This window comes from Anopheles aquasalis, chromosome 3 (assembly GCF_943734665.1).
Source record: "Anopheles aquasalis chromosome 3, idAnoAquaMG_Q_19, whole genome shotgun sequence".
Taxonomy (NCBI): domain Eukaryota; kingdom Metazoa; phylum Arthropoda; class Insecta; order Diptera; family Culicidae; genus Anopheles; species Anopheles aquasalis.
Genome location: NC_064878.1, coordinates 132,501 through 144,402, shown reverse-complemented (window position 1 = coordinate 144,402; position 11,902 = coordinate 132,501). Strand labels below are relative to the sequence as shown.

General features: G+C 46.8%; 3 protein-coding genes across 9 annotated transcripts in view; all 3 read right to left on the bottom strand.

The window, feature by feature from the left end:
* Window positions 1-3,695: 3,695 nt before the first annotated feature.
* LOC126575159 (uncharacterized) lies at window positions 3,696-6,282 on the bottom strand. Of its 3 annotated transcripts, none has more exons than XR_007608251.1 (3): window positions 5,860-6,282; window positions 5,400-5,792; window positions 3,696-5,307 (listed from the first exon to the last, which is right to left on the bottom strand). XR_007608251.1 is itself a non-coding variant. In XM_050235711.1 (2 exons), the coding sequence occupies exons 1-2, from the start codon at window positions 6,091-6,093 to the stop codon at window positions 5,643-5,645; spliced, it is 384 nt and encodes a 127-aa protein (XP_050091668.1). In that variant the 5' UTR covers window positions 6,094-6,282; the 3' UTR covers window positions 5,322-5,642. The 3 variants fall into 3 exon arrangements, 1 of the variants encoding a protein (XP_050091668.1); XR_007608252.1 differs by having other exon boundaries at window positions 5,458-5,792; XM_050235711.1 differs by lacking the exon at window positions 3,696-5,307 and having other exon boundaries at window positions 5,322-5,792.
* A 1,176-nt stretch (window positions 6,283-7,458) lies between these two features.
* LOC126576191 (uncharacterized) lies at window positions 7,459-8,365 on the bottom strand. The gene is made up of 2 exons (XM_050237363.1): window positions 8,112-8,365; window positions 7,459-7,980 (listed from the first exon to the last, which is right to left on the bottom strand). The coding sequence occupies exons 1-2, from the start codon at window positions 8,307-8,309 to the stop codon at window positions 7,804-7,806; spliced, it is 375 nt and encodes a 124-aa protein (XP_050093320.1). The 5' UTR covers window positions 8,310-8,365; the 3' UTR covers window positions 7,459-7,803.
* A 1,594-nt stretch (window positions 8,366-9,959) lies between these two features.
* The window catches only part of LOC126576082 (kelch-like protein diablo), a 5,973-nt gene continuing 4,030 nt past the window's right edge, over window positions 9,960-11,902 (bottom strand). For 2 of the 5 annotated variants that reach the window (XM_050237189.1, XM_050237191.1), the window contains exon 5: window positions 9,960-11,335. In XM_050237189.1, the coding sequence (XP_050093146.1) occupies window positions 11,308-11,335 (28 nt within the window). In that variant the 3' untranslated portion in view covers window positions 9,960-11,307. Of the gene's footprint in view, window positions 11,336-11,592 lie in introns of those variants that run through there. The other 3 variants (XM_050237190.1, XM_050237192.1, XR_007608293.1) reach the window with 2 other exon arrangements.

Below are 11,902 nucleotides of genomic sequence, written 5' to 3'. Positions count from 1 at the left end.
AAAAATGGGGCCAAAGGGATGGACCGAGCCAAAGATCAAAACCGAGTCGAAAGATTTGATTTCCCAGCGCTCAAGAAGCACCAGAGCCGACAACATCGTACGCCACCATGCTCATCTGCTGACCTACAGTTGGGCCTCACTAGTTGCCATGATTTGCATGGCACTGCACCGGAATCCCATTCCGTGTGTTCCACTGGGATGCACGGGAACAAAACAATAAATTGCACAAATTGCAAGATTCCCCTTTCTCATTTCATAACGACCTTCTTCTGCTCCTTCTCCTCCTCCTGGCCAGCACACCACCGTATTCATTGTCACTGAAGAACGAGCGAGATGCCCTTTTTTGTTTTGCAGTATCTTCTACCTCACGAAGACATTCACCGCGGGATCGCGCGCATCAAAAGAAAATTCTTCATTTTCCACTGCACGCTCCGCTGTCCCTCGGTTGCATCAAACATTCCAGATTACGAGGCACATTTACTCACCGAACCTGAAAGAAAGCAGCAACCAGCCGGCTGGAGCACGAGCGACACATTCAGAAAGTGCAGTGTCCTCCTTCCTTCCATGCCATGACCAGCAGGGAGCAAACGACAACGACAACGACGACGACGATGACGATGGCATCGTGGTGCAATTACGAAATTGAAGCAATTTTTCATAAAATTTGTCCATTTCGGGGCTGGACCGTACAGAAAAAAAGACGAAGAAGAAAGACTCCGGTCTCTTCGGTCTCTCTGGTTGCCCTGGTTACCCTGGCTTCCGCTTGGGCTTCACATAAACAAAATGAATCTCGGTCGTGAGTGTGTGCGAGATTCTAGCGGAAATGCCAGCACGACGGTCACCACAAATTAATTTGTTTTAATTTATTCATTGACTGCATCGGAGCATTGCCGTGGACGCGGGCCACTAATTGGTAATTTTCTTGCTGTCGGCTGCCAGGGGCCAGAGCATCAGAGCATCTCGCCAAAAACGTGCACCCAAACGAGCGAGCGAGGAAGAATGTCTTTTCCTTCGTTTCGTCTTTCTTGCCTTTCCACCAGTGCCTTTCCACCAGTTGAAATCGGTGGTATACAGCTAAGGACCTTAAATCACATAAACCATAAGAGCAGAGAGAGAGCACACCCCAGAGGATCAAGGCACAAACTATGGGGAAGGCGCGGGTCGGTCAGCCACGCCGAGAAGGCAATGCTAGCAAAATCGTAAAGTTAAGGAAAAAAGGACAACGGTGACGCCACTGCTGCTGCTGCATTTTCTCCGTCTCTTTTTTGTGGTGTCAGCCAGGGTGTCTCGATTCTTGGGAAATCTTGGCTCAAATTAGGAACGATGGACGAGGAACCCGGTGAGCACCGGCAGGACAATCCCGTGGTTTGGTTCATGGTTGCACGCCCATTAGCCTCGAGGGTTTCGGGAGAAAGTAAGGGCTGGAGGTGAAGAATGGAAGCGTCAGGCTGGCCAATGGCAAGTGGCATCGAAGGCATCCGGGTGGAACGAACCAGAACGAGGAAAAACTCTCGCGCCCCAAACCGCATCTCTCCATCTTTTCATTTGTCTCTTTCTCATTCAGTCCTTGGCCAAACGTTGCCCTCTCCTTCGGATGAAAGTTGTAAATTACAAAATTTGCATTTAAATAGCGGCAATAAAGCAACGATTCATACCCTGTCACGGCCCGCTTCCTTCTGCTTCTTGCACTCGGCCGCGGCAAGGCGGAAACTTCTTCTCGGTGCTGGCAGGACCGGCCGGCTGGTTGGCCGGCTGGCTGGATTTAGTTTTAGTGAACTTGAGTCACTGCAGAGAAAATCCTGTTACTACTGCTGCCGCTGCTGCTGCTAGGTGACTTTGCATCCTTTGCATCCACTGGAGGCTGATAAACCGGACTTTGGACTTTGATTTCTGACTACAGAAATCTCGCTTAGTGTTTGGTCCGTTTCACTTCTCCTGCTTGCCGTTGTTTTTGATCCTTTTTTGGATTTTCGGCTAGCACGACTCTGGGCTGTGCTGCGGTATGGCAAAAGCAATTTCCACGCTTTTCTGACACCGGAAAACAGAAACGAAACTGTTTGCTGGTTCTGCTGGCTGGTGAATTATTAATCTGCATTAAAATCAAATTCCGCCTCGTAGTGAATGTCGTATTCCTTTTTACTTTCTGTTGAGGGCTACCCGAGGGGTATCAAAATGTAAGTGAATGCCACGCTTATTGGTAACATCCCTTGAAGTAGTTATACTTTTCAGATTGAGGGCTCTTGGTCATCTAATTGCTACTATTAGCCTATATTGCCCAACTAGCCATCCAATGCTTCACGTGGTTGCCCGGTAAGAAGGAAACCAACTTTCTAAACCAACACTAAACCCCCTAACCACACCGTTACTTCTTCCGCCCCATTACATCGTGGGGCTAACGGAAAATCAAAGATAGCAAAACCGGACGGGCGCAAATACTTTGCAAACAATTCGCATAAAAATACACATCGGAATCGACATTTTCCCCCCAATCCTTAGTGCACAAATTGTGAGTAGTACAATCTGTGAGTAGTGCCAAAGAAACAAAGCAGCCGGTGCCGCTGTGATGCTGATTGCGTAGAAACGGCGTGACCGCCAACTTTGCTGGCTCCTAGGAGTTGCTCTCGTAGCAATTCTTTTGTGACCGTACCTCCGGCCTCGAGTCCCGGGCCTGGGACCGAGGCCGGTCGTATGGTTGAAGTTTGTGCGTTTTGATTGTCCAGTTACCGTAATTTCAGGACCACCACCATTATGCTTCCAACCAGCAACCTACAATTTCGGTGACAGTCCCTCCGAAAAGAGGGGGATTTCACTTTTTATTGTCCCCAACTCATCTGGACCGCAACTGATTGTAGTTTTGTATTAGTTGCGAGAGGGTTTTTGTCTGTGTTTTTTTTTTCTTCTTTAACTTCTAGGATCCCTCCGGTGGTCAGATCGAGAAATATGGCCCAAAAGGCGCAAAACTAACAAAGAAACATAAATAAAAAGAATACCGGGACCCGCTGGAAGGGTTTATGGTACTTTGTCTTGCGTGCTACGGAGAGGAAGAAATATGAAACCAAGCTCACACGATTAGTGTGTTAGAACACGGCGAAGGGTACATTTTTTCACGACACACAGCATGAAAGTAGTGCTTTGGGCGGACAACCGGAGATCTCTCCAAATGATATAATCCAACAAAAGAAAAACGTAAACCACAAGATGAACGAACGGCGAACGAATGAATGTTGAAAGGACCGGAAAATGGGAACCGAGCAGCTATCACGCAGCGCTATCAGTAAGGCACGAACCATGGCACCGCACAGAGAAAGGTAATCTCACCGAGGTAGCACCGGAAGTTCCGTAGAATCCAAATAACACACTACCGGGCATCCTTGCCTGCAAACTTTTTGCTCGTGAGGCTGTAACATATTGAAGGAAGTATTCCCGGACAAACTACCCGCATGGACTATCGCCGATGATCGAAAACTGATAACGTGACGGGACACTCTATCATTTGCTATTCTCCATTGGTTTTATTCTCTTGAGATGGAGTATCTGGATCCAGTGGCGCTAGGCGCTGAAAAAAGTTTTCCCATCGTTTGGAAGTTTAGTTTTGATTTCCTTCGGTATGTTGGTATGCGTCATGATGAAGCTGTTAGTTCGGCCGTTAGTGCATGGCCAAGGACAACGAAAGAATGAACGAAAATCGTGATACGTACGTTTGTATTTTTTTTTATTACCGTAAACTCTACGGGCTTTCATTTTGCACTATGTTCCATTCCAGCTGGTAACATTTGAGTGCTCTGAGTCTTTTCTACTGTATTTTCGGTATCGGTTTTAAGGGTGGGAGACTTGCTTTAATATTTCTCATATTTACTTCTGACCGCTTGTAAACGCTCCTTTTACAACATTTAAGCCTATTTAATGAGCGTAGAGCCATTGTTCCAATTATTCTAATTAATTAGCGTATGTCCAATAAAAATGCTATCTTTGTAGCGTGCACTCTTGGCTACTCTTGGACAAGATTTGGATTTTTTTAAAGCTAAACGTATATCTCTTTGTTGTGTATTCTGGATGGGGTTTCTCATTTGCTCTGTTTTCCTTAAGACAAATCCAGGAGGAGCATCGGCTTCCTCAGTCTGTACTAATGAGCTTACACAATTACTCCAATACAAAATGGCTTGGCTTTCGTATAACGCGCTACTCGCCCGGTGGTAAATTCGGGAGGACTTGTTCCATTCCACATTTCCTTACGGGATACAAACGTTTTCCTTACGGGATACAAACGTTTCTCGGAAGATCTATCTCACTTGGCACAGTCGTGCGCCCAAACGTAAGGATGGAAGAAGGATCAAGTCGCTAAGCGAAAGGCAGTCTATAGGTTTCCAATGTTGTGTTTATAAAATCTTAAAACTCGTAACGATAACTTGAGATACTTAAGAAACGGGGTAAAAAGGGTTTCTTTTCTTTTCTTGGCACAAACTATACTGGAGTCTGGAGGGGCTGTGATCAGGGGAGTGCAAATCCTTTCGTGATTTCTACCACTTCATTTCGATATCAGTTTCGTGCCACTACAGTCTTATACTCTACGAGTGTTGCCGCAATCGCGTGTTGAGGAATGGTGGAGTAAAGTCACAATTGTCGTCCTACGGAATAGAGTGCTGCCTGGCATTCTTTTGCTTCACCATTTCAACTTCGTCTATTGAGTGTTATGAGGTGATCTCTTACGCTTCCATCTTCAGTTCTACTTTGCCATCTTAAGATTGCTTGTCCCTACACAGCCAATGCGGCTTAACACCGTACAGTCACATCCTCTCGTTACATGCTAATGAGTATGAATGATAGAGCATTGCAGTTCCTTCTCTCGTCACGCCGCATCCTAATTCTCATCCTAGTTCCTAAATATTGCCATCGCTTACGAATATCGCTACCGTGAAAGTGAGCCTACCACCAAAAACCGGAGGTTCTCTTTGGAGGAAACATTTTCGAGCTAAACCTAAAACAACGAGCAGCATGCACACAGACAAACAGACACACGTACACACTAGATGTGTTAACTAGTAGCAGCTGTTAACAACGACGAGATAACGAGAGGCAATCCCCGGTTTAAGCTGAGACTGCACCCCTCTGGAGGTACTTGCTACCTTTTTGGAGCCTTTTCTGGATCGGCCATCTGCCAAGATCAAATTGCTAATCGCTACGACGACAACGACAGGTGGGACTCTAGAACACCCTCTCGGGCTTGAACACTCATACATTCAGTTCAGCTCGTCAAACACGCGGTGCCCTCTATCTCAGACGTTAACTTCGTTCTTTGTGGGGTTGTACCTCAAAACGAAAGAGAGAGAGAGAGAGAGAGAGAGAGAGAGAGAGAGAGAGGCTGAGGGATGCGCCAGGATAAAGAAGGTAAAAATCAATACCAGCCTCCTAACGGATGTTGGATGCAAATCATCCCTGAAACTGGCAGCTTCCGCTTACTATTTTGGTTGGAATGGTAAAAATATTGCGGATCGAAGCCGGAGAGCGTAGTAGGCACTTGCGAGTGATGCTAATGTCCTGTGGCTCCCATCCTTCCGCATCCAATCAAATGCAATTACTATTATCCGGGCGTGGCACCAGTGCGGACGCGAGAAGTCGAGAAGCGTCTGACGAAAATACCCGCTTCACATCACCAGACAATCGTCACACTCGCCCTGGCCATCGTCCTCGCAATCGCAAAACCCACAATCGCCCGCCGATCCGGATTCCTCGTACGCGCAGCAGGCACAGCATTCTTCCTCCGCTTGCTCGATTGTCACTTCCGGTGTGGAGAGCTAAAAGCAAACGGAACAGCGACTCAATATAGTAACGGACTATTGACTACAGCCAGGCTCGTCTTACCGGTTCGTTACTTATCACACCCTCCACGTTTGCGGTCGTGCTAACAGAGGCGCCCGGGAACAGCATTTCCGGCGGAAACAGATACGTATCATAGTAGTAATGGCTGTGGGTAACCTTGATGTGCTGGTGCAGCTTCTCCTGCGTCTCGATCGGCATATCACAGAGTGGACACTTGAAGCTCATCTCGCCGCGCTCCACGGGTTCCGTCGCGCCCAACACAAACCGCCTATCCATGCTTGGCGTTAGCTTTTTTGGAAGATTTCTGTAAGAACTTACTACCAGCTTGGCCAGTAGCACACGCTGTAGCACCGCATGGTCGCCCAACCTGTTTCAGCCTACGGATTTCACGCTGAGGAACGGGATTTGGCCTCACGCTCGCGAAGATTTTCTCCTGGATATTTGGAAGGATGCGCCTGTCTCCTTAAAGTACCCTGTTGACAAGCCACATTTTCTCGCTCCTGTTAAGGGCTTAACAGGAGCCTTAACAGGAGAAAATGTTCTGTGTCAACGGGGACGAAAACACACTGCTCGACTGGCTGCTCGAATGCCAAGGGGATAAACTCCCTGTTGACAGACTTTTTGTCAAGCAGTCGATTTTTTTTTCGAGTACATGCTACCTCTTTCACTCCTACGGTTTGTTTTGATGCTGTCTCACCATTCACTCGATCGCTCACGAGCGCTGCGTGTTCGGATACGGCCCCGTGCGCGTGTGTTTGTGTAAGGGCACGGCGAACGAATGAGGAAGGTGAAAATTTCTGCTAAGGCCTGGATCCAACATGGCGTCAGTTGAAAACGACGCGCAAGAAGCAGGATGTGCTGCGCTCGTGCATCCGAAAATTTTGAAGAAAAAAGCTAGTTTTGCTGTGAATTTGTATCATTCGTTTGTGCTACGGAGCATCTAAACCCGTGGACATTGTTTGTGGGCATGCGTGACAACGGAAAATGGTAAGAAATTGAAAAATAATTTGTTGATCAAATGTGATCATGATCAATCATGTTGTCTTTTTTCGGCAGCATCCTGGCATCAATCAGCGTCGGACAGGCAGCGAAGCATAGGAGTGTTGTGCGAAGTGTTGTGTTTTGTGATGTGTTTTGCGAGGCAGAGTGTCCGATTCAAAGGTGGAAATAAAATTGGTGAAAATGAAATTATGCTTTTGCGTGCTTCATATTGATCCGAAATATCTTAGTGGGCGGGGCTACTGGGCACAGGGGTACGGTAGGATGACACACACACCATCGCAAAAATGCGTGGAAAATGGCACCAATACATGCGCAAAAGCCCTGTAAACAGCAGCAAGATTTCTACCCTGTTAGCGCCCTGTTAGCGCCCTGTTAGTCTCTTAACAGGGCAATTTGAGTGGCGGTGAGCGATTTCTGTCACACGGGCGGTGAGCGATTTCTGTCACACGGGCGGTGAGCGATTTCTGTCACATGGGTTTGAATTGGCGGATGGAAAAAAGGATTTCCTCTCTATTCGCGCGTGCTATCTAACTGACAAACAGTGATATAAGAGCAGGTACGAGCAAGGAAATGCACTTAAATAGAGACAGAGAGTACTTTTATGGTTGTTTATTTAACATATAGATCATATAAAAATAATCCCAAAACAATGGCAGTGGATGTAAGCTTTCTCGCTTAGTTATCTCATACATTTATCCCAGATTTTGAATACCTTCTTAAACGCGCCCCTTCAATCTTTTCCAATAATATAAACGAACACATTTCTCGTTGAAGGGCGTTGTGCATTCAGGTAGACACTTGGGAGAATACTCTTTTAAAAAGGACCCTTATCTGTTGCACAACGTTTTGCATGGCACCGGATATCGATGTTCTTTTCACCGCATTAGATCACCATTCGCCACTGTCGTTAAGCTTAATCATCACCAGATCACCGGAAGCGATAGGAAATGTGGCGCACCCGGATCCAGGGCAATACAGTCTGCATCACATGATAGAACACGAGCAATCGCAATCACACAGCCCGCAGCTGCAATCGCCACAGTCACAGCAACACAAACCAAAGCAACAACCATCTCCATCACCACAGCAACCATCCAAGCAGGGACACATGCCGCAGCAACATCCATCTTCATCCATCTCTAGCCCCGCCTCGGTTCCTCCCTGTAATGAACGGCAAAAGGTTAAATATAAATTTAGCCAAATTCTGGAACACACATTTCAAGGAAATAAACCATCTCTCTCGGTGATGGTGACCCTGAGTAGAAATTCAACCGCTGGTTCGTAAGGCTTACCGGCACAGGCGCGGTCGTAATAACGGTGGTGGTTGTACCGATCGTGCTCAGATCATTCAAAACGAGCGGCACCGCTAGGTATGTATCGTAATAATAAGTCGTGTGTACATCTTTTACATGCTTCCCAAGCAAATCTTGCGTTAGAAAGTACGCCTCACAGAGCGGACACTTGAAATTCTCTTCCACATTGCCATTCATTGCCACAGATGGTCCAATAAAGCGAACCCAGCAGATACGCGAATCGCGAGCACAACAAGCACCCTACTCAAACTAATACTACCGCGTCTATACCGCACGACTGTTTGGACGAAATTGAATGCGTAGCGGAACCGGCAAGGGTTACCCTCCGATGAGTAAACGCCGTGGACGCTATGCTGTCTGCTTCTTATGATCTGTGACCGCCACAACCACAAACACCACTGCATTATCTCATGTGCCTGACCTGCCGTTCTACACGCACACGTGGTGCCAACGACATCTCGCTGCTGCCGCTGCCATGACATCATTCATCTCATCCTCCACCAGGATTTCGACCCCGATTCAAAGGCAAGTGGTCACGGGGATGACCCAGCCAAAGATACAGGCAAACCGGTATCCAACACTTAGCTAGCTGAAGCATAATCCTTGCTCATCAACCCTTGCTGAACACACGTGCACCGTTATCACTCGTAACTGTTTATCTGCGCGGGTAGCATTCTGTACGCGCGAACGCAACAATGTAACCGTTATCTTAGAATCGATAACAGAAATATGCTTTGCAATCCAATAATTGAAGGTCATTAAGGGATTATGAATCAATCTGGCGCTTTTGAGAACACACAGGCGCTACAGGTCACCACAGCTGGCAGCGATCTAATCCACATTTCAAAGCGAGAGGGCAAGGTTAACGACAATTCAATTTGAGGGCTGCTCACGCTATGCAAGGTGAACTAGAAGGAAGGTTTAAGGTTCCTAGCATACACATACCATGGTCGTCATGGCCGTCAGAGCACCGGAGGCGACGGTGGCCTGGGCCACTTCGGTTATTCCTTCAAGCTCTCCCGCGTATTGCTGCACGTTCTCGATTATCGACGCTCCTGCTCCATCGACTACGTTCCCAATGTTCTCCATCGCCGTCTGAGCCGACGCTCCGATTGCATCGGTTACGTCTCCGACGTTCTCCATCACCGTGTGCATCGATGCTCCGGCTGCGTCGGTTATGCTGCCGATGCTTTCCTGAACGTTTTCGATTCCCCCTTCGAGGCCCTGCTGAAACTGGCTGACCATTTTGCCAGATCCTGCCACTGCACTATCCACACCACCACCAACACTCTCGGTCAAGCGGTTCAAGCCGGCCTGCGATGTGATGACACTACTGGCCGCCATCATTTGGGTCGGATCTATCTCGCGCTCCGTCAGCGAATCGGTTGCTTTGGCAAGCTTGGACTCCAACTTGGAGCCCATCGTGGATCGGCTCGGCGCAATACCTGCGTTGCGCGCATGTTGTTTTAGGGAACTCATGTCGGTATCCGTCCTGCAAAACGCTAAGATGTTGACTGCACCTCCATCGGCCACCGGTCGAGCAGCAAGCTAAGAGCTAAATCCTGCTAATCAGCCACAACTCCAGTTTATCGAATAAACTGATAAAAAATGCGGCTATAAAATACTACCAAAAAATCTACTACAATCAGATTATGTTCCGCGTGGATTTACGCAACTCACCCACGATGCTAGAGGACCGGTATAGTTGAACCCACGGTGCGCCTCGGTCCGGCACAATAAGAAGAATGTGCTCTTCGCTTCGCCACATTACTGCTACAGGTTTACCATTGTCATCAACATTGTTACGAAAACGAATTGTATGGTCAATTCCATTTTATCGATGGCCGACATCAATTCTGGGGTTTCGTATATTTCACTATCTGCCGTCTGCTTGTTCTTCGGCGAAAACGTTCGTTCACGGTTTTAATCTTCACATCACAATCATCCTCCACCATCGTGTGCCATGTCGTCATTACACAGGAAGGGCCTTTGCAATTAATTATAACAGTTTCATAATCACTTCTTTACGCTAATCATCCGCTCTTTACTATTTTAGTGATTCCTCTTCTTTTCTGCATGCTTCTTTTTCTCCTTTTTGCTCCACTCCACACACCATCAGTGCAATAAATTAGTTTAATGGTAAAATGAGAAGAAAAAAAATGTTCGCATGAAAGGCAAGCAAACCCGAAAACTAAAACGTAAAGCAATGAATCAAACAATGAACAATGCATAATGCAATCCCTAACATCGTACGCTACAGCTGCCCATACTGGGATAGAGAGAAAGCGGGAGCAAGTGAAGATATAAGCCACAGAATAAGATGCACTTTCTTAGCGAGATGAGATGAGATGATGTTTGCAACTGGGAAACCGGCAACAGATGAAAACTACCCTAAATTATCTTCCTAATCCTTAGGTTTTCCATTGGTTTCCCGCAAACTCCACGCAGAGAAACGGTTTTTATCGATTATGGTTAACGATTTATAAGCACGCCGTCGGCATCACGTCACGTATCTGGCCCAACAACCATAAAAAATCCTCACGTCCTAGCGGCCACAGCGTAGACTGCGTGATAGGTAAGAGATAGGGCTGCGCGAAAGGAGCGAAACCAAACATTATCTACGCATAATGATAATACTATTTTACGATTACCGTTCACACACTTATCTTCAGCCGTCACAATGTTAATCTATTCCGAGAACGGGCGGATTCGATCTGCACGGTGTGTAGAGACCCCGAACTCACGCTTTGGAAGGGGATTATTACCACACTGCTTGTTATCTATGAATCTCGAACTTTCTGTTACCATTTCGTGCGAGCATTGCCTTATACAGCGTTTACTGCTGTTCCATGTCGTGTCACGCCGCGTCGTGTCTTGTGTTCCACAACGTCCACCAATCGGTTTATCATTTGAGTTTCGCGAGAGACGAACCTTAACCACATACTACTAATCTAGTCGTATCTACAATAAATGATCAATCAATTAAAGTTCCTGCGAGTTGATCATCCCTATCTGATGACAGAGCGTCCCTGTCCTGAGTTCTATATTCGTTCCTGAAAGCGTGGACGTGCGCGAGCACGGTGAACAAGATCGTTTGCTTAGCTCACATTCGTACACCGGCTCGCCTGTCAGCATCTTCTGTTCCTTCGGATCGATCGAGTCTCGAGCAAGTGTGTCAATTTATTCCCACACAGGGATAAAGACTGAAACCGGCAGATTAAAAAGGGTAAAAAGAGTAAGAGAAAAAGCGAGAGATAAAGAGAGTGAGGTGAAGAGGAAGAGAAAAGAAGGAAAGGAAAAGCAGTGGACATACATGCACGGTACATGTCCGATGCAAATAGGCACCTAATGATCACACTCACGAAGGGAAAACACTGAGTTCATTCGATTCCTTGCACATGTAAGCATTAGGGAGGCATTAGAGATGAGATCACATCCTTGGATTGGATGAAGCGGTGTGTAACGTGTGGCACTCACATGCAGGAATACAGAAAATAAATTTGTCGTAGTAGAGAGAATCCTTTCCTTCCTTGACATGGACTGGAAGAACTGGCAAATCTTATACCTTTCGTTTGCGTACATTTCGAACATTAAAAAGCAACTGAAGCGAAGCAGTTGCACTAAGTAGAGGGATTTTAAAATTATTCCAAAACTGCTTCACCTTTTGCTTCTCTTTCTCTCTGTCTCTCGCGCTCTATCTCTTCGCGGTATCGAAACTCTACTCGGATTCGGATTCATAAAACTTGTGAAGGTATGAAAGCTCCAAGCAG

What these genes read in the sequence shown, in the direction of transcription:
- LOC126575159 (XM_050235711.1), bottom strand. Translation starts at nt 6,093, where the DNA reads ATGGATAGGCGGTTTGTGTTGGGCGCGACGGAACCCGTGGAGCGCGGC. An exon ending in GTGTGATAAGTAACGAACCG is followed by an intron (nt 5,793 to 5,859) that starts GTAAGACGAGCC and finishes GTTTGCTTTTAG; the next exon opens with CTCTCCACACCGGAAGTGAC.
- LOC126576191 (XM_050237363.1), bottom strand. Translation starts at nt 8,309, where the DNA reads ATGAATGGCAATGTGGAAGAGAATTTCAAGTGTCCGCTCTGTGAGGCG. An exon ending in TTACGACCGCGCCTGTGCCG is followed by an intron (nt 7,981 to 8,111) that starts GTAAGCCTTACG and finishes CGTTCATTACAG; the next exon opens with GGAGGAACCGAGGCGGGGCT.